Here is a 23897-nt window from a genome sequence, read left to right as displayed (position 1 = left end):
CTTTAACTTGCTCAGGGTCGGATTTTTTTCTGTGTGACAGACGGTTCTTTTTCTCCCGGTCGTTTGCGCTCTTCTGCAATATTGTACCAATCCCTTTTCCCATCTTGAGTCTTTGTATAATTCCAACATCATTCAAATGACTTTTCTGCTGAATGTGTCGCTTGAGGTAGTGCAGCTTCCATTTAGTCCATATTTCTCTATTGGAAAATTCACTGACAACTGTAGCTTTGCTGCATGTTTTGCAGAGCATACGTTTTTCACTCGAAAAAGAAAACATCTCACTCAGTTTCACTGCTTGTTCTTCTATTTTCACATACTCCATCAGCCATTCCAACTTAAAAGAACTACAGTTCATTCTTATTTTGGTTTGGGGAGTCGACGTATCACATTCACTGCCCGGTAGTTTCGAGATGACAAGGGATTAGCTTTAGCGTCACTTATCGCCGCCGCACTGTTATTGTTATGGAGTAGAGAACAAGCGTCAGTACTGTCAATGCTGTGATTGGCTGCAAAGCGTCATTGCATCGCATCATGTGATTGGCTGGACACCTGTCACTCACTGAAATATACAGCAAATTGATACAGAAAAAAGTTATACAGTAAATATTCTCTAGTACGGACTCATGTTTGTGCTGTCCAATCTGTCCTTATAACAGAATTTCCTTATTCGGGAAATGAGCATGGTACATGTCCTTTATGAACCTGCAAGTATGTTGACAAAATGCACGTGTAACAACACAAGCAATAAAATGCAAAAATATACTGTCCAAAAATTATTGATATAACAACAATTGCAGTACAGTATACAGTACAGGTGTAGAGTATTAAAAAAAATCACAACACTATTGTGTTGTGATTTTTTTTAGTACGTACAGTACTAAAAAAAAAAATGCAGATTTTTTTCCATCTTGGAAAAAATTTGTCTATTTTGGGTTGTTTTGTTTTGTTTTGTTTTGTTGGGTTGTTCTTCTTCGTTTCGATGCCATGATCTACAGCAGTGGTTCCCAACCGCCGGTCCGCGGACCGGTACCGGTCCGCAGGGCATTTGGTACCAGGCCGCACAGAAAGAACTTGCCTTAATTCCGTTTCATTTATTTCGGAATACGAAAGATGTTTTATTTTGAAAAATTACCGGATTCTCCGTAACATCCGTCTGTGTCACGCTTGACACACGTCAAGCCACGCTTCTGCGTCACGTGACCGATTACGCTAAAAACGCAATGAGTAAAAAATGAGTAAAAAAACTGCTGGAGATCACAAATGACGGCGACCTTAAAAGTACGTTCGAGCCAACTGGATTAAAGTTATGGCTGAATATTCTGAGATCGCCACAATAGCACCGTTGCTATTTCAGACATGCTACCTGTGTGAGGCGGGGGTTTTCTGCAGCAACGGCGACTAAAACAAAATTAGGAAGTAGACTGGACATTAAACACACACTTGAGGTGTCATTGTCTCCTATTACCACAAGATGGGACCGTCTGGTTGCAGAAAATCAAGCTCGGGGCTGTGGTGAGTCGTCATTTTCATGCACTTTGAATTTGCATTGTATCGTATTTTGAAGGCATTAAACATGACCATCGCGATATGAGTGTTGCGGCCAGATTAGACGCTCCTTGTGTTTTTTTATATTTCGAAAACACCACCGTTTTCATGCAGCTCATACCATATTATTTTGTTGTATTATTTCCGCCACACCTTAAATGCCGGTCCCTGAAAATATTGTCTGACATAAACCGGTCCGTGGGGCAAAAAAGGTTGGGGACCCCTGATCTACAGGACGTAAGTGAATAAAGTTAAAATCTTTGTTTCTATCATCGGATCTAATGATAGAAAATGGTGAAGCTGTGGCGGACACTCGGACCATGCTTCTCACCCAGCAGGCATACAGAAGGGGGCGTGTTTATGTGAATGTCTTTGGCGCAAATTTGAAATTGTTCAGATCCACTTGTTGGCAGTCGTGGAGAGAAAGACGCGTTTACAGTCAATCGTGTGCTCCTTTTGACTGCCACAAAGCAAACATGTGTTTCCCGTTGTGTCGAGTGGGTGCTGCTTTTTTAAGATAGTGCCGAGATTTACAGGACGTAACTGAATAAAGTTAAAATCTTTCGCAATTACAGTAAAACGCACGCCAATAAAAAGTCACTTACACGTCGTTTCGGATCCGATGATAGAAAACGGCGAAGCGAACACGTTTCTTCCGTGGGTCTCCCGTTGTGTCGAGTGGGCACTGCTTTTTAAAGCTAGTGCTGCGAACTACAGGACGTAAGTAAATAAAGTTAAAATCTTTAGCAATTACAGTAAAACACACGCCAATAATAAGTCACTGACACGTCGTCGTTTCGAATCCGATGATAGAAAACGCCGATGTGAGCACGTGTCTTCCGTTGTGTCTTCCGTTGCATCGGGTGGGCGCTGCGTGTATTTAAGCTCCCGCGGCCTTCTGTCTCCATCCGGTTTTCGGAGAGTGGAACTTCCGCATAAGTAAGTTCCGGTAAAATGTAATATCATAGTCAAAATGTTAATGCATAGGATTTTATTCCGGGTGAAGGAAATTCCTTTTCATAGAATTCCGGAGTTGGGAATATTTACTGTATATCTAATTAATTGGTTCACTATGCTGGATAGGTTTTCTTTTGTGCTGAGAGTGTGCGACCAGTGCGTAGTTGCGCAGTTTAGAGGGAATATTGATGCCGTTGCATCTCTGTTAAAAGTAAATCCAAATGAAAGAGTGCTTTCATTGTATTGGCTCGTTTATCATAGTTGCTTGTTATTGATGATACTAGGGTAGCCTGTACTACCGGAGACAAATTCCTTGTGTTCTACATACTTGGCCAATGAAGATGATTCTGATTCTGATTATTCTGATTCTGATTGTATGGGGTTTATTTCAAATTTAATGGATAGGATGAAAAATTTCCAATAATTGTGGAATGACACATTTATTTTCATGTATAGGACTAGAAAATTATGTCCCTTAGCCACTTTTTAATTGTGTACAACCGTTGTGCATGTCCCAATTAAGTTAATCCAAATTAGTTTTGGATTAACTTGTCCCCTCACTTGATTCATTGGAGGACTTTGGGTGGCGTATTGTTGCAACTCGTGACATCAACGCTTGAGACGATACAGAAATTGGAAATTGAAGCACCATTCACTCTTTTGACAACGAAATGCAACAGGTGAAAAAGGCGATGATAAATGAAAAGAGTGGCTTTTCTTGCGCTGGCTCTCGGCAAAGGCTTTTTGCGATGGTCCCCCCGCACCTCTTTACACCTCTGCTTTGCTGACTTTGTCTAATGTGCTGTCTTCTGCCTTGTTATCGCTTCCATATTCTCTTTTTCTTCTGAAAAGACAAACCAAACCATTGAATTAGTCAGCTGGACTCTCAGCACTATGGAGAAAAAAAAATGACGAAAAGAGCAGGCGGTGGGGAGCCTTCTTGCCCCTCTGGGACATATGCTGCTGGGTACATCTTAGATCCTTGGCTGAAGTGGAGAATGGTGTGCTTGACGATATTGTCCGGAGAGGATGTGGAACATTATTGGACTTTTGATAAAAGGTATCCTGCAGTTTGGAATGAGCGGTTTCCTGATCTATAGCAAAATTCAACCGGTTGCTTCAGCTTCATTGGAAGATCACAAGATGGCAGCCTACATGGATAGAATGGGGCAGGTGATCAACACTCATGCGTCGACTGAACTCAACCGCAAAGTGGATGTGGTGTTGGATGTCACGTTGCAAGGTGGTGGAGGACCCCAAAAAGCAGGCAGGAGGGAGGAGCAGAGTGTACTTGACCAATTGTATTAAAACACAGAAAACTAAATCTGAAACAAAGTTCCAATAATACAAGGAATCCAATTACCAAAACAAAACCATGACCGTGGCAAAAAACGAACAGGAACAGAACCATGACAGAAACAAACATGACAGTTGCAACAAACAATCAAACAGACAAACAAACAGCAACAATGACTCGACACAGAGTGGTCGGTCAAGTCTTTTAAAGTGGCACTAATTACACAATGACCAACAGGTGTGCAGCTGCAGGCGGAGCCCTACAGTGCCACCTGTTGGTCACAAACAGATCCATGACAGTTGGAGTCGCTTCGCAAAATGGAAAAGACCAGAAGGAGTTGTACTGTCCTGGAAAATTGATTGACTGATTGATCGAGAATTCAGCAGATTGATGCCACAGAGAGTCACATGCAAAAACACATTCCAGGCTGTCTGAAATTGCTGAGGGCCTGTACCCAAAACAATTGTTATCTGGACTTTCTCTGGATGGAAACATACGAATGCAAATCCTATCCCCCTATTTTCGTCTCACTCCCTCAAGCCTGTGATGGATCAGGTCTTGGCCTTGGAGCTGCAGTTGCAATGTCAAATTCTTTGCTGTATTCTTGTTGTGTCTTGAGAATTGTTGCACTCTTTTTAAATGTATGCTACATGTGCTGAGGTTTTCTTTTTCCTCTGGCTCAAACCATCCTCCCATTGAGAGAATGGTTGGAGTCTCTTGTTTTTTTTCCCCTCCTCATCACGACTGTTTTACTTTCATATCTAAGATATCGGGTCACTGTTAAAGCTTCTCGTTCTGTCTCCGCCATGTTGCTGTCTTGTCTTAGTTCCTTTGAACACGTTGTAACTGGGAAATACATTCCATGTGTTTTTTGCATATAAATCCAGTCCAATAAATCTGATTCTATGTTCTTTGTTTCTCGGAGTTGTGACTGGTAAATGCAGCGGAGTCGCTCGAAGGAAGCAGCCCAGCCACCCCCTCCTCTGACGTGCATGGCATACTGTCCATCCCAAAAGGGCACTGTAAACAGGATTAGCAGCGTTCTTGTCAGAGGACAGACAAAACATGAAAAACAAAGTTGTACACAAATTGCAAAATCTATAAATATAATCTGCACGATTAACGTTTGATTTAAGTGAAACTGGACGTGAGTGAGAGGCATGATCATCACCTGACTGACTGCATTGCTGAATTTCCTTCCTTCCTTCCTTCTGCAAAACGTGCGTACGAATGGGTTAAAGTTTGCACATGTGTGCGCACCTTTTCCCGTCTATTTTATTAAGAGGGTTACATATGTAACACAGGCCACTGGAAGGAGAGATGGGAGTGAGAGCGAAAAAGAGAGAACGAGAAAGTGAGCAAGAGCAAGAAAGAGAGAGACACATGGGGCGAACGTTCCATTTAGCATGAAAGTGCGTCTCATACAGTCCATGAAGTGGCAAAATTCACGTCGCTCCAAGTTTGTCACTCAGGTCCTGGCTAGGTCTACCAAAAGCACTTTATTTGCTGATTTTGAAACAAACCTCCAGGCCCAAACAGCACTCCCTAGTGCCCCACTGGGAAATTAACAGAATTTACAGACAGCCCTCTCTGGGCCTGCCGCAGGCTCCGCTGACGCTTCCGCGTATGCATTTTTCCCAGTACTAAAAAAGTGACGAGTAGCTCTCCATTTCAAGGGTTAAAGCTTCACATAATCCCTGACACATTGTAACATGGATAAGAAAGGGAGACGAAAGCTTGCTTCGTCTCCCTTGTTGTTGAGTGAAATTTGTCTAGATTCTCACAGCCACTGTGGGACACTGGCCAATCAAAAGTTAGCCCAGAGGCGGTCCTAGCAAGCTTTGTGCCCTCAGGGAACCAATCTTTGAGCTCCTCATCTGACTCCAGGACCATATCTGTAGCTGCTATACAAGTGTCTGACTCCTCATTTTGGCCAGTGGGTGCTCCAGCCAGTGGCGGTTCTGGGGTGGGGGGAGCGCCCAACGGGGGCCAGTGCCCCTGTAGCACCGATTCTGGCCCCCCCTGTGGCCCCCCCTCCGAGCGCAGATTACGCAGTCGTGCCAAGTCGCCGACGCGAAAGGTGGAACCAAAGTGCGTGATTTAACATTCTAGTCGGACCCTTTACTGCGCTGCGCCACTTAAAAATGAGCGGGAAAATGAGAAGCAGTCCGCAGAGAAGGAAATTACCACGACACGAGTGCTATTTGCTAGTGTGCTAGTGTGTGCGTGTGTGCGCGCGCGTGTGTGTGTGTGCGCGTGTTTGTGTGTGCGCGCGCGTGTGTGTGTAACTTTTTTAGTCTCCCTTTTTATTTTAATTTTTATTTAACAGGATCAATATATAAGACATTGCCTTTTAAAATTTGGATAATTATATGCATGTAAAACATCTAGCTTCAGTGTATTTGCAATTTTTGTCCCCGGCAGGCTGGTACCATATCATCCCCTGGCTTGAATATTCTCAACAGATGGACACGGCGTATTGTTACGCTTGCAGACATTTTAGCCCTCCTAATTCTGTTTTTTTCTCATCACTGTAATTTTATGACTACAATTTCAAAGTCTGAAGAAAAAAAAAGTCAAATAAGATTTCGAATCTGTCTTTTTAGCCCTGGGTTGAATGTGCCCCCCCCCCCATCAAAACCCCTGGCCCCAGCCCGGCCCCCTCAGTGAAATTGATCCAGAACCACCCCTGGCTCCAGCCCCAAAATATTACGTCTTAAGACCTTCCTATTCCCTTCATTTTGTGGCACGGGATGATTTATCCCAAAATCTTCATAACACGCTGGTTTGTTAGTGGTCCCAGGAACCAAAAAGAAGTCCGCAGGTTCTTGAGCGTTTTCTATATGTGTTCCAGTGCTCTGGAATGCCCTACCCGCTGAAATTAAAGGCACTCCTCAGTAGAAATGTTTAAAACTCAATTTAAGAGTTCTTTTCTACTCTTGCATTTAGTTGACTACATTCTGGCCTGTTTGCATGCCGCTTATTTTTCTCCTGCCCGCTCCTCAGGCTTGTAGAGGGGGCCAGGTGACGATAACCCAATTGGAAGTTGCCATATGGATTCTGCACCGACTGATGTGGACAAGATCTGAGGTGGACAATTTCCTCTGAGGCGCTGCTATTTCCTCATTGACCAACCGGGCAGGGTTTTGAAGAGGACCCAATTCTCTGAAGGCATCTTCCTGCAGTGCTTCATCTTATTAAATGGACTCTTACATTATTCTAAATAACATTGAATAGCACTATATTCGGTTGAATGTTGCCCACTCGGCATCCATTGCAGCCTAGTCATCCTGGAAGGGGGATTACTCGTTCTGCGGCCCCTCCTCAAAATTTCTCATTTTTCCATCCATCCATTATCTGATCCGCTTATCCTCACAAGGGTCACAGGGTGTGCTGGCGCCTATCCTGGCTGACTTCGGGCAGTAGGCGGGGTACACCCTGAACTGGTTGCCAGCCAATTGCAGGGTACACATAGACGAACAACCATTCGCGCTCACAATGACCGTTTAGAGCAGGGGTGGCCAACCCGCGGCTCGCGAGCCGCATGCGGCTTTGGCTGGTTCAATGCGACACCCGGGCTTTCACATGACAAACATCGAAAACGCCTCGGTGGTGGCGCTTCCATTCAAACAACTGCAATAAATACACAGAACTAACTACGTTAGGCTATGATCAATCCCGTTACTTGATTGACAGACAGGGCAACCAATCAGATGACAACTGAATCACCGCTCATACGCAAACAACGGTGCTTAGCGCTAATGATTGACAAACAAGGCAACCAATCAGATGACAACTGAATCACCGCTCATGCGCAAACAACGGTGCTAAGCGCTAAGCTAGTCAGCTTTAAAGGTAGGGGTGCCCAATACGTCAATCGCGATCGACCCGGAGCCAGCGGATTGGTCCCAAGTCGAGCGCGAGCGTTGGGAGGAAGAAATGGGGGATTGGGGGGTATGTCTGTGTGCTTTGATTTCGTTCGTGTTCAGTGAAGTTCCGGCTCTCGCTCATCTTGGTGTCTGTGCGTGCCTGCATATGCGCACGTGTGCATGTATGTGCATGTGTGTGCGTACTGTATATGTTTGCATGTGCGCAATCGGGTCGATGACGGGACGTTCGTCGCTTCAAAAGTTGATCTTCGGTCAAATATGTAGCAAGCTGACCCAAGCACTAACTACTGCAGCACATGTGCATGTGCGTGTGCGTGTCCGTGTGCGTGTGCCTGCGTGATGTGGCTCTTTGCAGTAACACAGTAAAAAAAATTGGCTCTTAGTCTCTGGCTGGTTGGCCACCCGTGGTTTAGAGTATTCCACGAGCCATGCATGATTATGGAATGTGGGGGGGAAACCAGAGTACCCAGAGAAAACCCATGCAAGCAGGGGGAGAACATGCAAACTCCACACAGGAAGGCCAGTGCTGAAAACAAACTCTGTACCTCTGCACTGTGAGGCGGACGTGCTAACCAGTCTCTACCATGCCGCCTCTCATTTTTCAATAGTTGCTGGGGGGTTTTCAGGGTGCGTTTGTCCGCTCCTGGGGTAATGATCAGGGGATGTCCTTAATATTTGTCTACTGTGGCCATGTGATGCCGTTTGAGACTTTTCTGTGATTAAGTGCTATCTAAATCATAATAATAATAATAATAATCATAATAATAATAATACTTGACATGTATTCTCGTAGTGTGAATTAATGAAAAGAAGAGGTCAAAAGGCATCGCTAAATGACTGCCAAAGAATCGCGAACCTAATTATCAGCACGTGTTCATTCGAAAGGTAAACAGTTCTCTTCACTCAAAGAGAGAAAGGTGCCCTGTTCTTTGCAAGCGTGGGACAACTGTAGGGGTTGTTGCTTCCAGTTGCAGATTACAGATTGGGACCTTTTAATTCTGGGGTTTTCCCATAGCTTGTGTTTGAAGTGGGCCGGTGATGAGCCAAAGGAATTTGCATGTTTTGGTGCTTCAAATCTGTTCCACATTTAAAAAAACAAGCTCTTGTTTATTCGATAATGACTGAATAAGCTAGATGATCTATCTATCTATATCTATATGTGTATATATATATATTATACCTGTACATATATGATCTCTGTAGTTACTTGGTATTTTCATTGAGAAAGACTTTTACTTTTCAACTTCCGAGTCATGTCTACTTCTGGGTCCAAATCCCGCTTCTCAGATGACACTCGATGCTGCATGGCAGTGATGCATTCAGCCTGAGTTATGGAAGTCCAGATTTCCTTGATGTTTACTGTCAGCTGTGTTAAGTTTTTTGATCTGGCGGCCCTCATTTTGTTCTTGGTAATCCATCAGACATTTTTAATGGGGTCTAGGTTGGGTGAAGTTGGCTGGCCAGTGAAACATTGCGATGGGCATCAAAGCAGGTTTTGGTGCTTCTGGCAGTATCGGCAGGGGCCAGGCCCTGCAGAAAGGTGAAATCGGTATCTCCATAGACATCCTCAGCAGAAAGAATCATCAAGCTCTTTTAAACACTCTGGACTGTTGTGGTGACCTGGGATTTTACCAACAACTGCACTGGGAATTGGACCCCAAATCATGACTGATTGTGGATATTTAACCATTCACCCAAAAATGGCACTGGTTGTGTATGCATTGATGCATTACATGACGAATTGATGTGTGCCCTCCAAATATCCTCCTGACTACCAGGAAAAAAAATTGTCCAATCACATTTATTTTGAAATTCCCCAATCTATGTGAAGTAATTGGACAACTCCAAAAGAAATTTTTGAAATTCCACTCCAGAGGACATTTTTTTAAACACTTGAATACTAGGCTCAAATACACTGAAAACAACTCAAACAACACTTTAATGTGTTCATAAGAGTCTTATAAATAAAATGCCAACAGCATTTCAAGACAAAATGTGTTAAATAAAAAGTATTACTTTTCCTCTTCCCATAAAAAGTGCTTGCACTGAGGGAAGCCATTTTCTTCTATTGAGAAGTCAAAGTAACAAAGCCCCACCCCCAACAAATTTGGTATCATTGGAAAGCACTGGGTGTCCTCTTTATAGCACAAGAGAAGTTAAGGCGATTGGAGGCACTGGGTGGGAGATATTTAGGTTCACAAATGTCCTCTACAGAGGACAAATTTGAACTACTGGTAGTCAGGAGGGTATTATGAACTATGCCAGCCTGGATCGCGTTTTGAGGCTCCCCATACAATAGGTCGCACTGGATGACATTTTATTAATTCACAAAAACACAGTGGTAGTCAACGAAGACACCCTATACCAGAAATAGGACGTGGGCGGTAATCATGAGCAAAGTGTGGATATAAGGGAAAGGCAAGGCTCACACCCATTTTTCCCTCACCAGCTAGGCGTGGGCTGCTTGTATATTTTTACTGCAAGCTCAGCTCCATTATCCACTGGCAATTTTGAAATTATAAATATGGTCACGTAATGTTCTAAAACACAATATATGTAGACCATCTGGATATACTTGACAGGAAACACAGAAGTGGATTTTTGCATGTGTGCTGTCTTGGCAAACAGTTGCTGCATGTGCCCCCCCCCCCCCCTTTGCCCTCCGAAAGATGATTGTCATTGGCTGGCTTTAACTGTCGATCAATGCCAACCTTGAAAGAAGGAAAGTGGGTGGCTAAATCGAGTTTTACATTTCATAATTAGAATGTTCATATCTTGAGTTTCAATATAATAAAGATATATCACCATGTCCGAATATACTGTATATTGGGGCTGTTGAAATTAATGTGTTGATAACAAAAAGTCGATTTTAACACGTTTAAAGAATAGAAAGATACAGTGGAGGATTCACATAGCACTGAAATAGGGAGTTACACCTCTCAAAATGGCCTGCCTGCAAAGACTCTCCCAAAGCTCTTTGAGAGTCAAGAGCCAAGTGTTTGCCCGACTTGTCCATTGGAATTGTCACTTGCTCTTTTGACAAGCCATATTTTATTCAGCAACTCCAAAACATAGTTTGTGTAATTTCATCAGTTTTATTTCTGGCTCATTTGCTGGAAAGCTGTATCAGTAATTATAATGCGCGTCAGTACAATACAAAAAAAACAAAGGCATAGATGGGTTTCGCTGGCTTTGGTAAGACCGCATGGATGCGTTTCCATTTTTCTCCAAAGCCAGAGTAACGACAGACGCTACGAGCGACATATTTTCCGAACGGCCGTTCGTGAGTCGTTATAGGGCATTCTTTAGAAGGGAACATATGTTTAAGGCGTGTATGTGTTACCTATATGGGCTTGGACTGCATTTACAAAACAATTGTAACAAAACAATATGCTTTCTAAAAATTTGTAAAACTGGAGAAAAAAAGGAAAGAGAGTGAGTCACAGCATCGTCGTCGTCATCGTCACTAACATGTTGGGGAGATTCTTGTTTTTCTTCCTCCTGCTGCTCTTCAGTGAAGGAAGAAGTAGAGGGTTGAGGTGCAGCTTCCTTGGAGGTTAAGGATATTGACCGAAAGAACCGATCCAAGAACGATTGGACAGTTTTCCTTTTTGCGGTAGCACTGCATTGCATCATCAACTTGGTTTGCAACCTTCGTACAGCGCTCAACATTTGGGTCCTGTTGCTTGTAGATTGCAAGGGCTTTGTCAACAAAAGAAAACCCCTCTGCCAAAAATGTCATCTCAAACTTCTTCATGGGGATTGGTGTGTCATCTTCCCTCTCTGCCTCGACACATTGTTGCGCCTCCAACTCCATGAGGTCTTCGTTCATCAGCACCTCTCCATGGGAATCCAGCAGTTCTTCGAAGTCCTCCTCCTCCAGGTCGAGGTTGAGTTTCTCACTTAGCCTGACAAGACTGGTGAGGATGATCTTAGTCTCCTTCGTCGAAGCCCTTGAATTCGTTGACGAACTGAGGGCGTAGAGGCCCAACGCGGCATTGAGGTTGGTGTTGGAAACCTCACACAATGCTGCATCAGTGTTTTTGATGCAGTTTAGGATGTTGTAGGACCTCCGATAGTTGTGCAAGGTCATCTCGGGGTCGGTATCCACTGCCAGTAAAGACATCCTTTAGGTCTGTCAGGTGTAATACCTCTTAATAGTGTAACAACCATTCCTCAAATATGACCAGCATCACCCATGCAGCCGTGTTTGACATCCATTTAACAGGAAGAGAGCTCTTCGTCACATTCTTCAGGGGTTGAGCATTAGCTGCCCGGTAGACGAGCAGTGGCTTCAGCTTGAAGGTCAGCATTTCCGCCAAGCATTACGGTTAACCGATCTTTAGCTGCTTTAAATCTGGGCCTGGTTTTCTCTTCACGGCTAATGGGAGGGGGTTTTTTTCTGGCATTTTCTTCCAGAAAATAATTTTTTCTACATTAAAGATCTGCTTTGTGGAATAACCCTCCTTTTCAATGATTTCTTTGCTCTCTCGGGGGAAGCGTTCGGCAGCTGCTTTGCGAATGCTGCCTCTTCGGTCACGTGATGAAGATTTGCCCTCTTCTTGAGACCGGCAAACCACCTATGGCTAGCAGAAAAAAAAATTCTTCAGCAGCACTCTGCCCTGCCTTAGCCTTAAGGTCTTCAAAGATGGATCTGGCCTTCTCCTGGATCAGCATGAGGCTCAATGGAACACACCACTACCGCTGATTTTCAAGGCAAATACCCAGAAATTTCCCTCTCTTCTTACTGATGATGGTGGACTGCATTCCCACTGCACTTTTGAAATGGTCCATAATACGGTCCTTTTGGTTGTAGATGCTACTGATCGTCAAACGATTCATGTTGTATGTCTGTGCCACATTCACATCTCACCAGCATGAATTTTCTTTATTATCGCCACCTTCGTTTCAAATGAGATGGCTTGCTGTTTTTTCACAATTCCACTTTCACGAGAAGCTTTTCCCTTTTTCGCCAATCATACTGGATTAGGGATGCATTGAATATTTTTCGATAAATCACAACAAAGTTCGTACCACCACGCCTGTATTTTGATTCCTTAATGGCAAAAACCGATGTTATCTGTGTGGTCGTTCTTTCATTTAAGAGAGGGTGAGGCCCTCACCGTGAGAGTATGAATAAAATAGTGATGACAAAGATAGATTTAATATGTAATTTTTAATATTTAATAGCGAAGCAATAATTCATACAAAAATCAAATAAGATGTAATGGAATGAGTTGATAATCATCAAAATGTGAAAATGATTACAGCAATTAAAATAAGAAATCAAATAAAACAGTAAAACATTCTAATAAATGAATAAAGAGCAAGCAAATAAAGCAGTAAAAAGACAAATATTTTTAAATGAGTGGAAAGCTTTTCGATAATTTTGTTTTGCTGAAATCGAGTGATAAGATCTTAAATTACACGAAGCCTAATAATCAAGGTAAATTTGAAATGCAAATATCCAAGATACTCGATGGGCTCTCTCTTTTATGCAAATAATACTGTTCCTTTTAATTTTACCTTATCATCACCATAATTTGGTCAAGTCCAAATGGAGTCAAATTAAATCATTCAGATATGTGGCTTGCACAAAAATCAAAAAGAAAAAAAAATCCTCCTTTGTGTCAAGTATCTGCACAGTATGTGCATTTCCTCACGAAAGGGTGAGAGCCTCGAGCCCTCGAGTCACTGCCTTTTATCACCTCTGGGCTTCTCGAAAATTCAAACGATGCAATGGAAATTACAAGACCTTTAGTCAAGGTACATTGTGTCATGAAAAATCACCGTTACCTGTGCAATGGGCAGTCACAGCTGGTACATCACGTAATGGGAAAAACATTGTTGCACTACGTAATGGGAAATCAGTTACACATTACCTAATGGGAAAATTGCTGTTACATTACAGATTGTCAAACCTCTGGTATGCTACGTAATGGAAAATAACAGGGCCTTTGTGTACTGCATGCAGGAGATACTGTCTGTGTGTGTGTGACTCCATCTGTCCGCTGCCATGACAGCATTTCCTGTTACAACTGTTTGTATTATCTAAAAGCTTCCACTGTAACATCGTTTTCAAATACATACATATCACTCCATCTGCTGCTCACATGTAGCAATAACTTATGCAATCCAACACATGTATCATATTCATGAGAATAACATGAACATAAAAATTATACATATATATATTTCAAATTAAAAATATATACATATATATATATATATAAAAGCAGTTAGTGAGTAAATATCTAATGCATCGAACGAATAGTAAAGCATCAATTTCATTGATCAAGCCATCATAATGCATAGTTACAAAACATCACAACAATTCTAACGCAAGCAAGATCACAACAAATTAAATGCTAATAATATAGTGTAATCAACATCACAACAATCATGTGTGCATAATTCATAGATCAAATCATATTACATGTTTCATAAATATCACAGGTCATATGCCTTTCTGGCATGAGAAATTATATCATATGCACTGCGTTTCTATAGACCAGTGGTTCTTAACCTTGGTTCCATCGAACTCTAGGGGTTCGGTGAACCGGTCTCAGGGGTTCGACAGTGTCACAATTCGAACGAATCGAATAATGTTTTTGGAACCCAAAATAGTAGACACCAGACAAGAACTCCATCGCAAAAATGTTTACTACAAAAACGCACCGACAGAGTAGAAACATAAAGCGCTGGTCAAGTGAGGACCAGGAAAAGAAAAAACAAAACGATAACCATCCAAAAGCACTTGCGCAAAAGGCAAAAAAGAAAATTAACCCGAGACAAACAAAACAAAATGCAAAGAACCCAATTTACGTAAGCTCAGAACAAAGATGAAAACAAAAATGATACTCACGAACAAAGGAACCCGAGAACAAGAATAAACGTGGCTAGAGCGAGAAGAGTGATGGGTCCAGCGACACCGATGCGTTGACTGTGGTTTGCTCACAGAGCAAACCACGTGTCGGTGCATGTGCTGCTTCATTACGTCACGTGATTGACACGTGAACTGCACCGGCGCAGTTTAGACTGCATCGGCTGCGTCGACACAGTCCAGGCTGCTTGGCACAGTCCAGGCTGCGCCACTTAGTCCAGGGGGCGTTGACGCAGCAGAGCCCGCACAGTGTATCTAAGGAAGTGCGTCTGGCGACACGATGCCGACTGCCGAAACAAGCCAGACCTCACCCTCGCTTGAATAAAAATATATGTTTGGGCAATACGGAAAACACACTGATTATCAGAAAAAATGTGTCCGTCTGACTTCGAGCGTCATGTCGGCTATTATTATATGAGAAGTGCTTTATGAACGTTTGTACTGTACGTCATACTCCAGTTGATTGAGAGGTCCCGCCTATAAGGGGGAGTTCCAGAAAGTGACTGCGAGTGAGCACACTGCATGTTTGATGACTCTGCCACGTTGTTATTAAAAGTCACATAAAACGTAAACCTTGTCTGCTGACCATCATTACATCGGCTAGGCTAGCTTAGCTGTTGTCGTAGTTCAAAGCTTAATATGTGGCGTGGGTTGGGTCGGCGCCGCGAGTACGTGCTCATGCGCACAGCTGAGAGCAGCAGACTATCGACTGCTGAGTCGAACTTCACTCGAGTGACGTTGCTACAGTACGTGCATATTATGGAGCAGCTTCCGGACAAACACAAATTGTCTGCCGTGTAGAGCCATTTTGATCTCCTTTTGGAGAATAAGGTATTTATTCAAATCTCCTTGTCTCACCAAGTGCGGCAGTGCCTCTCGGATTTTTGACATGTCTTATTCCATTGTGTGTGTGTTCTCCACAACAGGGGAAATAGCATGCATTAAACGCAACAGACTGAAATTTAAAACACTGGAGCATCTTATTTTTCTGAATAAAAATTTGTGAAGACAAAGCCCACAAGCATCCTCATTCACCTGATTTTCACATTATTGAAACACATTGAATGATACAATATGAATGCATGGATGTGAATGATATTGTCAAGGGTCAATGTCATCTTTATTGTCAAATATGCTTTATGTATGACATGCAGCATAGATGAAATTTCTTCCTCTCAATCCTCAGTGCAAATATGCATGCAAACATGCTGTGCATTAAACACACACAGCTAAGAAAGGATAGCAGCTACACTGTATAAAAAAGACATGTAATCTGAACAGTATAGACAATATAAACAATATAAACAGCATAAACAACAACATAAACAATGGCGCTTGTGGCTATTGTGGGTAGAGTGAGGTAGTTAGTGCATTGTATACACTTCATCATCAAATCAGTCTGTTCAGTCTGTCAAGTGGGTTGGCTGCAGCTGCAGGGATTTTGAAGGTCCAGCAGGTGGCAGTGGTCAGCGACACAGTATCAGCACAGTATCAACACAGTGTGTCATTGTGTCGACACGCCTCATGAGGCCTCATGGACCCATCACTAGCCGAGAAGTCTAGAAAAAAGGTCACATGAGCAAGAGCAGCAGCAAGGCAAACAATTCCCTGACAACCAGTGACAGGTTTGTCCCTAATTACGAGATTGGCAGCAGGTGTGCAACCCGCAAGTCTGCTAAGCCTGCCACCTGCTGGCAAAGCCAGGAACAGGAACATGACAGACAGAGCCTCTGCCATGGAGGTTAAGACACGCCCAATTCAAAATGTCGATGTGTTATGACACGCCCACTTGGCTATCACTGGCTGGTTCATTTTGTGCACAATTAAAAAACTTTTATTTTATAATTATTCTAATTGTGTTTACATTTTTTTCTCTTTTTAATCAATGTGTTTCTTTATGTCCTGAATTTGTAACAAAATTCGAATGAAGGGTTCGGTGAATGTGCACATGAACCGGTTGGATTCGGTACCTCTAACAAGGTTAAGAACCACTAGTGTAGATTATATTCTAAGTCACTATTTAGATTTTGTTTGGCCAACTCTAGTTTTCAAAATTGGAAATTACAATCTAAATTGATTATCATTCAAATTCCATTCGGGGTAACTATCTTTTATCATTCACACCTCACATATGGGCTCTTAGGCCTCAACACAATCTGACAAAGCTAACTCTACTCATAATAAACATTGTCAAACTTTACATAGCAAATAAATAGCATAGCTAGCCATGTAAAGTGAACACCAACAACGGAACATTATTTTCACACACAGCTGTTGCATATCTTCGCCTGAGCGTGTCTGAGTAACATCACGTGTTTTGTAGCTTTGCATGCTATTGGCTCAACTGGCCTAGTCGGCTACTGCGTTTGAATGCACATTTAATGAAACTTAAAACATGATTTTGAAAAAAAATGTATGTTTGAATTACGAGTGCTAACAAACACAATATGATACTTCGAAACTGAAAAGATCCGGGTCCTCCCTCCCCAGGGATCATTTGTCCCAAAAACTAAAGTAGATATGCAGCCTCAGCCCGCCTCCTGAAAAGGAGCAAATAATTCTAAATGTCAGTGATTGTTGTGCACATTGTGACTTCCGTCTTCTTTGTTGAATTATTTTCAGTGATCATAGGTCTGATGTTGCAGTATTAAGGCCCTGATGATACTTTTTGTATGGAATGCCTGATTTAAATAAAGCTGCCTTCCCTTACTTCGCACAATATTTCCTGGAATGGGTACTGACTCTGCATTGTTAATGTTCTCTGGTTCACTTTCACATCATCTTCCAACAGGACTTTACCATGACACTGTACCTGAGACATTACTGGAAAGACGAGCGTCTGTCATTCACCAGCAGTACCAACAAGAGCATGACATTTGATGGCCGTCTGGTGAAAAAGATCTGGGTCCCTGATGTATTCTTTGTCCACTCTAAGAGGTCTTTCATCCATGACACAACCACAGACAACATCATGTTGCGTGTCTTTCCAGATGGTCACGTGCTTTACAGTCTCAGGTGTGTATCAAGTCATCAACAAGCACATTTATTGATTTGCTTTATGTCTGTCTATCTGTCACAGTAGAATTGAACCCTTTCAGGTTACTACAATGGACAGCTTATCATGTTATCAGGTTACAGGGTGCATAAGGTGATGATAGTGACTGGAGATGGCAAGTGATGAGCCCTTAACGCAAAATCATCGATGGATAAAAAAATTAATCAAATTAAACACTACACAGAAAGGTCCGGCGGACGAGTGATTAGCCCGTCGACCTCACAGTGTAGAGGTCGTGGGTTCGATCCCTATTCTGCCCCTAGTAATTGTATTACAGTACAGTGCAGTGCCCCTAGTGATGGTAGTATTGTATTACAGTTCAGTACAGTGCCTCTCGTGGTGGAAGTAGTTAGAACCACCCAAAAAGTCAGTGGGGTAGACATTTTGAGTGGAGAGGTGCGATCACATCCACTTCCAGCCTCTTTCTTTTGGCATGTTCAGGCACAATCTGTAAGTACATTTACACAGTTCTACATACTACTCTTTGTTGTGCAAGTTTTTTATTGTCATATATAAGTATTTCATCAATGAATCTCTGTAAATACTTACCACGGCATTGTTAAATAAGCTAGAGAGTAGGGCTGTTACATGAGTGGCGAATTTCATTTCATTTGTATGATTGGATGCTATTACAAACATTCATGTTGTGTTTTTGTTTGTGACAAGTTTTACAAGAAAGACTTCCATAAAAATACCAAACGGTGGATTCTCATCTTCGTGTTTTTATTGGAAGATTGTTTAGCTCGCTGTCTACGCCAAGCTCTCCTGTCAAACGCATGGCTAGGGCAAAAGAATCCCAGCTCCAGCTTTCCTGTGTGGAGTTTGCATATTCTCCCCATGCCTGTGTGGGTTTTCTCTGGGTACTCCGGTTTCCTCCCACATTCCAAAAACATGCATGCTCCTCCTCTTGTCCGCTTGAAGTAAAGTAAAGTCACTACCACCCACATACAAACACTGTGAACACGCACGAAACAAGCGGCGCGTCACATTCGGTCTGAAGTAGTGTATTGGTGGATGACACTCGCAAGACAGGCTGGGTGTCTTTCTATCCGTCATTTGTGAAATGTGTGTCTGTAGGTACTTGACCCGGTTAGGGATACTACCATATTGGCCCAAATATAAATATGTCTTTTTCAAGACTCAAGTTTGAAAAAAGACTTTTTGAACACCAAATTAATTTTTACACAGAAAATAATTACAGTACATCTGAAACCAATGATTATAACAATATATTTGAGAGAAAAAGCATGTTATTTTGCCTCATTCAAATCTAAAGTGCAATCACATTCGAAAATGATGGCTTCTGGTTTTTGAAATTTAAATTACATCATAACTTCTCCTCAGCTGCCGGTTAACCTGGCCGATCTTCTATTTTTATTTTTATTCTTCGTGGCAGGGGTTCACCTTGGCCTGGGGTGTCAAGTTCAGCATTTGCTTCAATGATATCTGGCGCCATCTAGCGTCGTGAATGGGTATACTGTCTAGACCCCGAATATAAGACGACCCCCACTTTTTTAGTCTTATTTCAATGCAAAAAACACCGTCTTATATTCGGGCCAATACGGTAATTGATTTCCACGATTGTCTCTCATGTTCTTGTATTCCTGATGGACTCTTGTACTTTGCGTGTCCAGTCTTTGGCTGTTTATGAATACCGTTTCTTGACCGTAAATACTTTAAATACTACTGTTATCTATGTGTTTGAGTGTTTCTATCCTATGTATACAGTATTTCTGTTGTTGCCGTATTTATTCCACTGTGGCTCCCTCTACCTCTTTGAGTATGTTTTTGGATGCAACTTGTTTGTTCACGTTGACCTTTTGTTTTCATTGTTTTGATTTGTGTGTGTGTGTGTGTGTGTGTGTGTGTGTGTGTGTGTGTGTGTGTGTGTGTAGTTCTTTGGGCAACCAACATTTGATGTACACATACTGATAGTACACTCTATTTACTTCTGTAATTTTCATCTGTTTTTCATCTGGTGGACTATGATGTTTTTTTGGTTTTTTTTGGGGGGGACTGGCGAACTGAAATAAGTTGGTTCAGTTTGAAAAAAGATGGACCGATGATGACAGACTGGTGGATCGGCAAAATTTTGTAAAAAGTCCAATTCTGAAATTATCTTTGATTACTGTTTTTTTTGTCTGCTTTTGGATCCAGGGTTCAGTATTAACCCTGTATTATGATTAATAATATCTCTGACAGGTTCAAGTAATACTGAAGAATGTATGCAATGACATGATTGTCCTCTTGATGTCTCTTAGAGTCACAGTGACTGCGGCTTGTAACATGGACTTCAGCCGATTTCCTCTGGATTCTCAGACATGTTCTCTGGAGTTGGAGAGCTGTGAGTTGAACATCATTAATCGCATCGTCATACATCTGTTCACCGATCACCACTATCATCATCTTGACTGTTTATCCTGTTCAGACAAGTGGGGGGTCGGGGACCAAGCTAACCAATTAGGAGGAATGTGTGTGTGCAATCACTTTGCCTTTAAATGACTCACTCCATGAAATTGGCACTGAATAAGTTGGGATGAAATCTAGTGGTATTTTTTGTTTTCTTGTTGAGATTTATTGATGAGCTAGAGCAGAGGTGTCAAACTCCTTTTTGTCATGGGCCACTTTGGAGTTACGTCTTCCCTCGGAAGGGTGGTCTGACAGTGAAACCCCAAAAATGTCTAATTGTCTCATTGCATTTATTATTTGTACACAACGAATTAATGGGTTGCTAGTTTTGGAAACAGTCAACAATAATAGTCTGTTCAATTATTTTTCAAATGACTGTAAACTCAATTCTTGTTCAAGTGACTGTAACAGTGTAACTAAATTATTGCAAAATCTCAAAGTAATTTACTACACCACAATTTGACATTTGGGTACTTTTTTTTTTAGCAAGGATCATAGCAAGTTGACACACATGCTTTTCTGTCGGGGGGGGTCACATAAAATTGTGTTGGTGGGCCAAATCTGGCCCCCGGGCCTTTGGTTTGACACCTGTGAGCTAGAGTGTGTTACTGCCTGACAGATACAGTATAGGACTGGAATTTGAATTCCATCCAATGACATTTTTTAGCAAGTACAGTGTAGGAATCATATGAAATATCAAAAAATATACATTAAAAAACAATGAAATATGTAAAAAAATCAATAACAACAAAACGACAACAAAAACCCAACAACAACACTATTTAGCAAAAAGTAACCATTAATTACACGTGCAGTGATGGTGGCATTTTAGCACTCATTAAGCGTCTGCATACTCACAACATAGTGTCATGATTCGGTTTGGGACCAACAGGTGGCACTGTAGGGCCCTCCCCCACCCATGCAGCTGCACACCAACCACTCATTGTCGGGTCATTGTTGCTTTTTGCTGCTGTCATGTTTGTTTGTCTGTCATGTTTCTGTTATTGATAGTTTTGAGCTTCAGTCATGGTTTTTGTTTGCTACTTTGGACTTTGTTTGCTTAGGATTTAGTTTTCTGTGTTTTATCAATACACTTCTTCAAATACACCCTGCTCCTCTCTCCTGCCTGCTTTTTGGGGTCCACCACCACCCCGCAACGTGACACATAGCTGGTTCTGCCATGGCATCTCCCTTCTGCATTTGCCACATGTCTTTGTAGCAGTCAACACACAGTATATTGGCATGATTGTTCTTCAGTGGCTTCAGTTTTCGCAAAGGTGACTCAGTGGCCTGATTAGTCCCTTAAGGAGACAGAAGAGCAGCCTACGATTTTCAAGAAAAGGAAGGCTACATTTATTAGAGAGTATCAGGAGTCCTACTTGACCAGAGAGCGTTTTGCGGCCAGATAGGACGTTCCTCGTGTCACGATTCGTGTTAATTATTATATTTAGAAAATATCACAGTTTTCATGCAGGTCATATATTTTGTTGTATTTATCTGGCACACCTTAAAGGCTGGTCCCTGAAAATATTGTCTGACATTAAATCGGTCCATGGAGCAAAAATAGGTTCGGGACCGCTGCCTTAAGATATAATTCTGCTAATCATCATATAATAAAACAATGTGAGCCTTGAAAAAAAACCCACTGGATGTGACTTAATTTTGTGCAAATTGTTTACTTTTTTTTTTTTTTTTTACGATATATTTATATTAGGGGCAGCCCCGGTGGTCCAGTGGTTAGCGCGTCAACCTCACAGCACAGAGGTACCGGTTCAATTCCACCTCCGGCCACCTTGTGTGGAGGTTGCATGTTCTCTCCGGGCCTGCGTGGTCAGGTCAGGTCAGGTCAGCTTTTATTGTCAAATATGCTCTATGTGTAACATACAGCACAGATGAAATTACTTTCCTCTCTCCACCACAGTGCAAACATGTAGTGCATTGAACAGACGCAGCTAATATTTATGTAAAAAACTCATAAGACATAAATATATAAATATGGTAAATTAAAAATAAATAAACAAATGGCAGCAACAGACAACCAAGGACACTTGTGACTTGTTTTAAGTGCAATAATCGGATGTCACCACAACAGTCCAGAGTGTTTAAAAGAGCTTGATGATTCTTTCTGCTGAGGATCTCTATGGAGATACAGATTTCACCATTCTGCAGGGCCTGGCCCCTGCCGATACTGCCAGAAGCACCACAACCTGCTTGTGACTTGTTTTAAGTGCAATAATCGGATGTCAGATGGGGAGTTTAGTCTTCTGACCGCCTGGTGGAATAAACTGTTCTTGAGCCTGGTGGTTTTAGCAGGGAGACATCACAGTCTCCTCCCCGACGGCAGTAGGTCGAAGCGCCTGTGAGACGGGTGGGTGGGGTCACCTGCGATCTGGGTAGCTTGGCGGGTCAGACGAGAGTTGTAAATGTCCGCGAGTGGAGGCAGAGAGACATCAATGATCTTCTCAACCGTTCTCACAATGCGCTGCACACTCTTTCTGCAGGACACAGTGCAAGCGCCATACCACACGGTGATGCAGCTGGTTAAGATGCTCTCAATGGTGCCTCTATATAAAGTCTGCATCATGGGGGGCGGGGCTCTTGCTCTCCTCAGTTTGCGGAGGAAGTACAGGCGCTGGTGGGCTTTTTTGGCCAGTGAGGTAGTATTTAGGCTCCAGGTCAGGTCTTCAGAGATGTATGTGCACACTAAGGAACTTGGTGCTACTCACCCTCTCCACTGCGGCACCGTCGATGGTCAGCGGAGCATGCTGGGAGTGCTGGGTGGTTATACATTCAGGTGGAGATTGTTGTCTTTGCACCACATGGCCAGCCTGCTCACCTCACTCCTATAGATCGTCTCATCGTTGTTGTTGATGAGACCCACCACCACAGTTGTCATCTGCAAACTTAATGAAGAGGTTGGAGCAGGATGAGGGAGTGCAGCCGTGGGTCAGCAGAGTGAAGAGGAGGGGGCTCAGCACACATTCTTGGGGGGGCCCCCATGTTCATCATGATGGTGCTGGAGGTATTTTTGCCAACCAGGACTGCTTGTGGCCCCCCGTCAAAAAGTCCAGCAGCCAGTTACACATGGAGGTGTTGAGCCCCAGGTGGTCTTCTCCGGGTACTCCGGTTTCCTCCCACATTCCAAAAACATGCATGGCAGGCTGATTGATCACTCTAAATTGTCCCTAGGTGTAACTGTGAGCGTGGATGGTTGTTTGTCTGTGTGTGCCCTGCGAGTGGCGGGCAACCGGTTCAGGGTATCCCCTGCTTAGTGGTTCAATGAAAATTGCAAACAGCGATGGAGAGAGTGGCCATCCCTGTCTAGTGCCATTGAAAGAGTGAGTTGTTGTGAAATTAACCCATTAGTGTTAAGTGTGGCTGCTGGTGATGCACATCGTGCCCTAATTTAGTTCATGAGTGACTCTGTATGAATCCAAATCTTTGTTAAGTTTCAAACAAGAATTTCCTATGAAAGCTATCAAATGTTTTCTGCTCGTCTAGGAAGAATATTGTTTTTCCATTTCCGATTGTTTGATAGCGGCATTAAGTTGAACCGTTGTTTGTGTTATTGGATGACTGCCTTCCTTTTCATGAAACCAGTTTGCTCTGATTGGATGATGGATGGAATGACCTCTTCGATTCTGTTTGACAGTGCCTTGCTGATGATTTTTTTATGTCCGTATTAATTAAAGAGGATGATAACTAGATGGCAGAGTGGGATCTTTGTAAGGTTTTAAGCATGGTAATTAAAACAGTCCATAGTGGGAGGTATTGTGTCGAGGAGAGACGGAATTCCAGAATTGTTGATATAACTCCGCAGGGAAGTCACGTTGCTTGGCATTCATGGAGAGCATTACAGGA

The 23897-nt window shown here is 42.6% G+C and overlaps 1 protein-coding gene across 1 annotated transcript in view; it reads left to right on the top strand.

Annotated features, from left to right (window-relative positions):
- Positions 1-23897, top strand: part of gabrr2a (gamma-aminobutyric acid type A receptor subunit rho2a) — a 62665-nt gene that overhangs the window by 17500 nt on the left and 21268 nt on the right. The window contains exons 4-5 of the mRNA XM_086128004.1: positions 17364-17587; positions 19889-19971. Coding sequence (XP_085984130.1) covers positions 17364-17587; positions 19889-19971 — 307 coding nt within the window. The remainder of the gene's footprint in view (positions 1-17363; positions 17588-19888; positions 19972-23897) is intronic.

Source organism: Hippocampus guttulatus, chromosome 13 (genome assembly GCF_054856545.1).
Source record: "Hippocampus guttulatus isolate MCC_2025c chromosome 13, RoL_Hgut_1.0, whole genome shotgun sequence".
Taxonomy (NCBI): domain Eukaryota; kingdom Metazoa; phylum Chordata; class Actinopteri; order Syngnathiformes; family Syngnathidae; genus Hippocampus; species Hippocampus guttulatus.
Note: the sequence above shows the minus strand (reverse complement) of the source record. Positions and strands in the feature narration are given on the sequence as shown.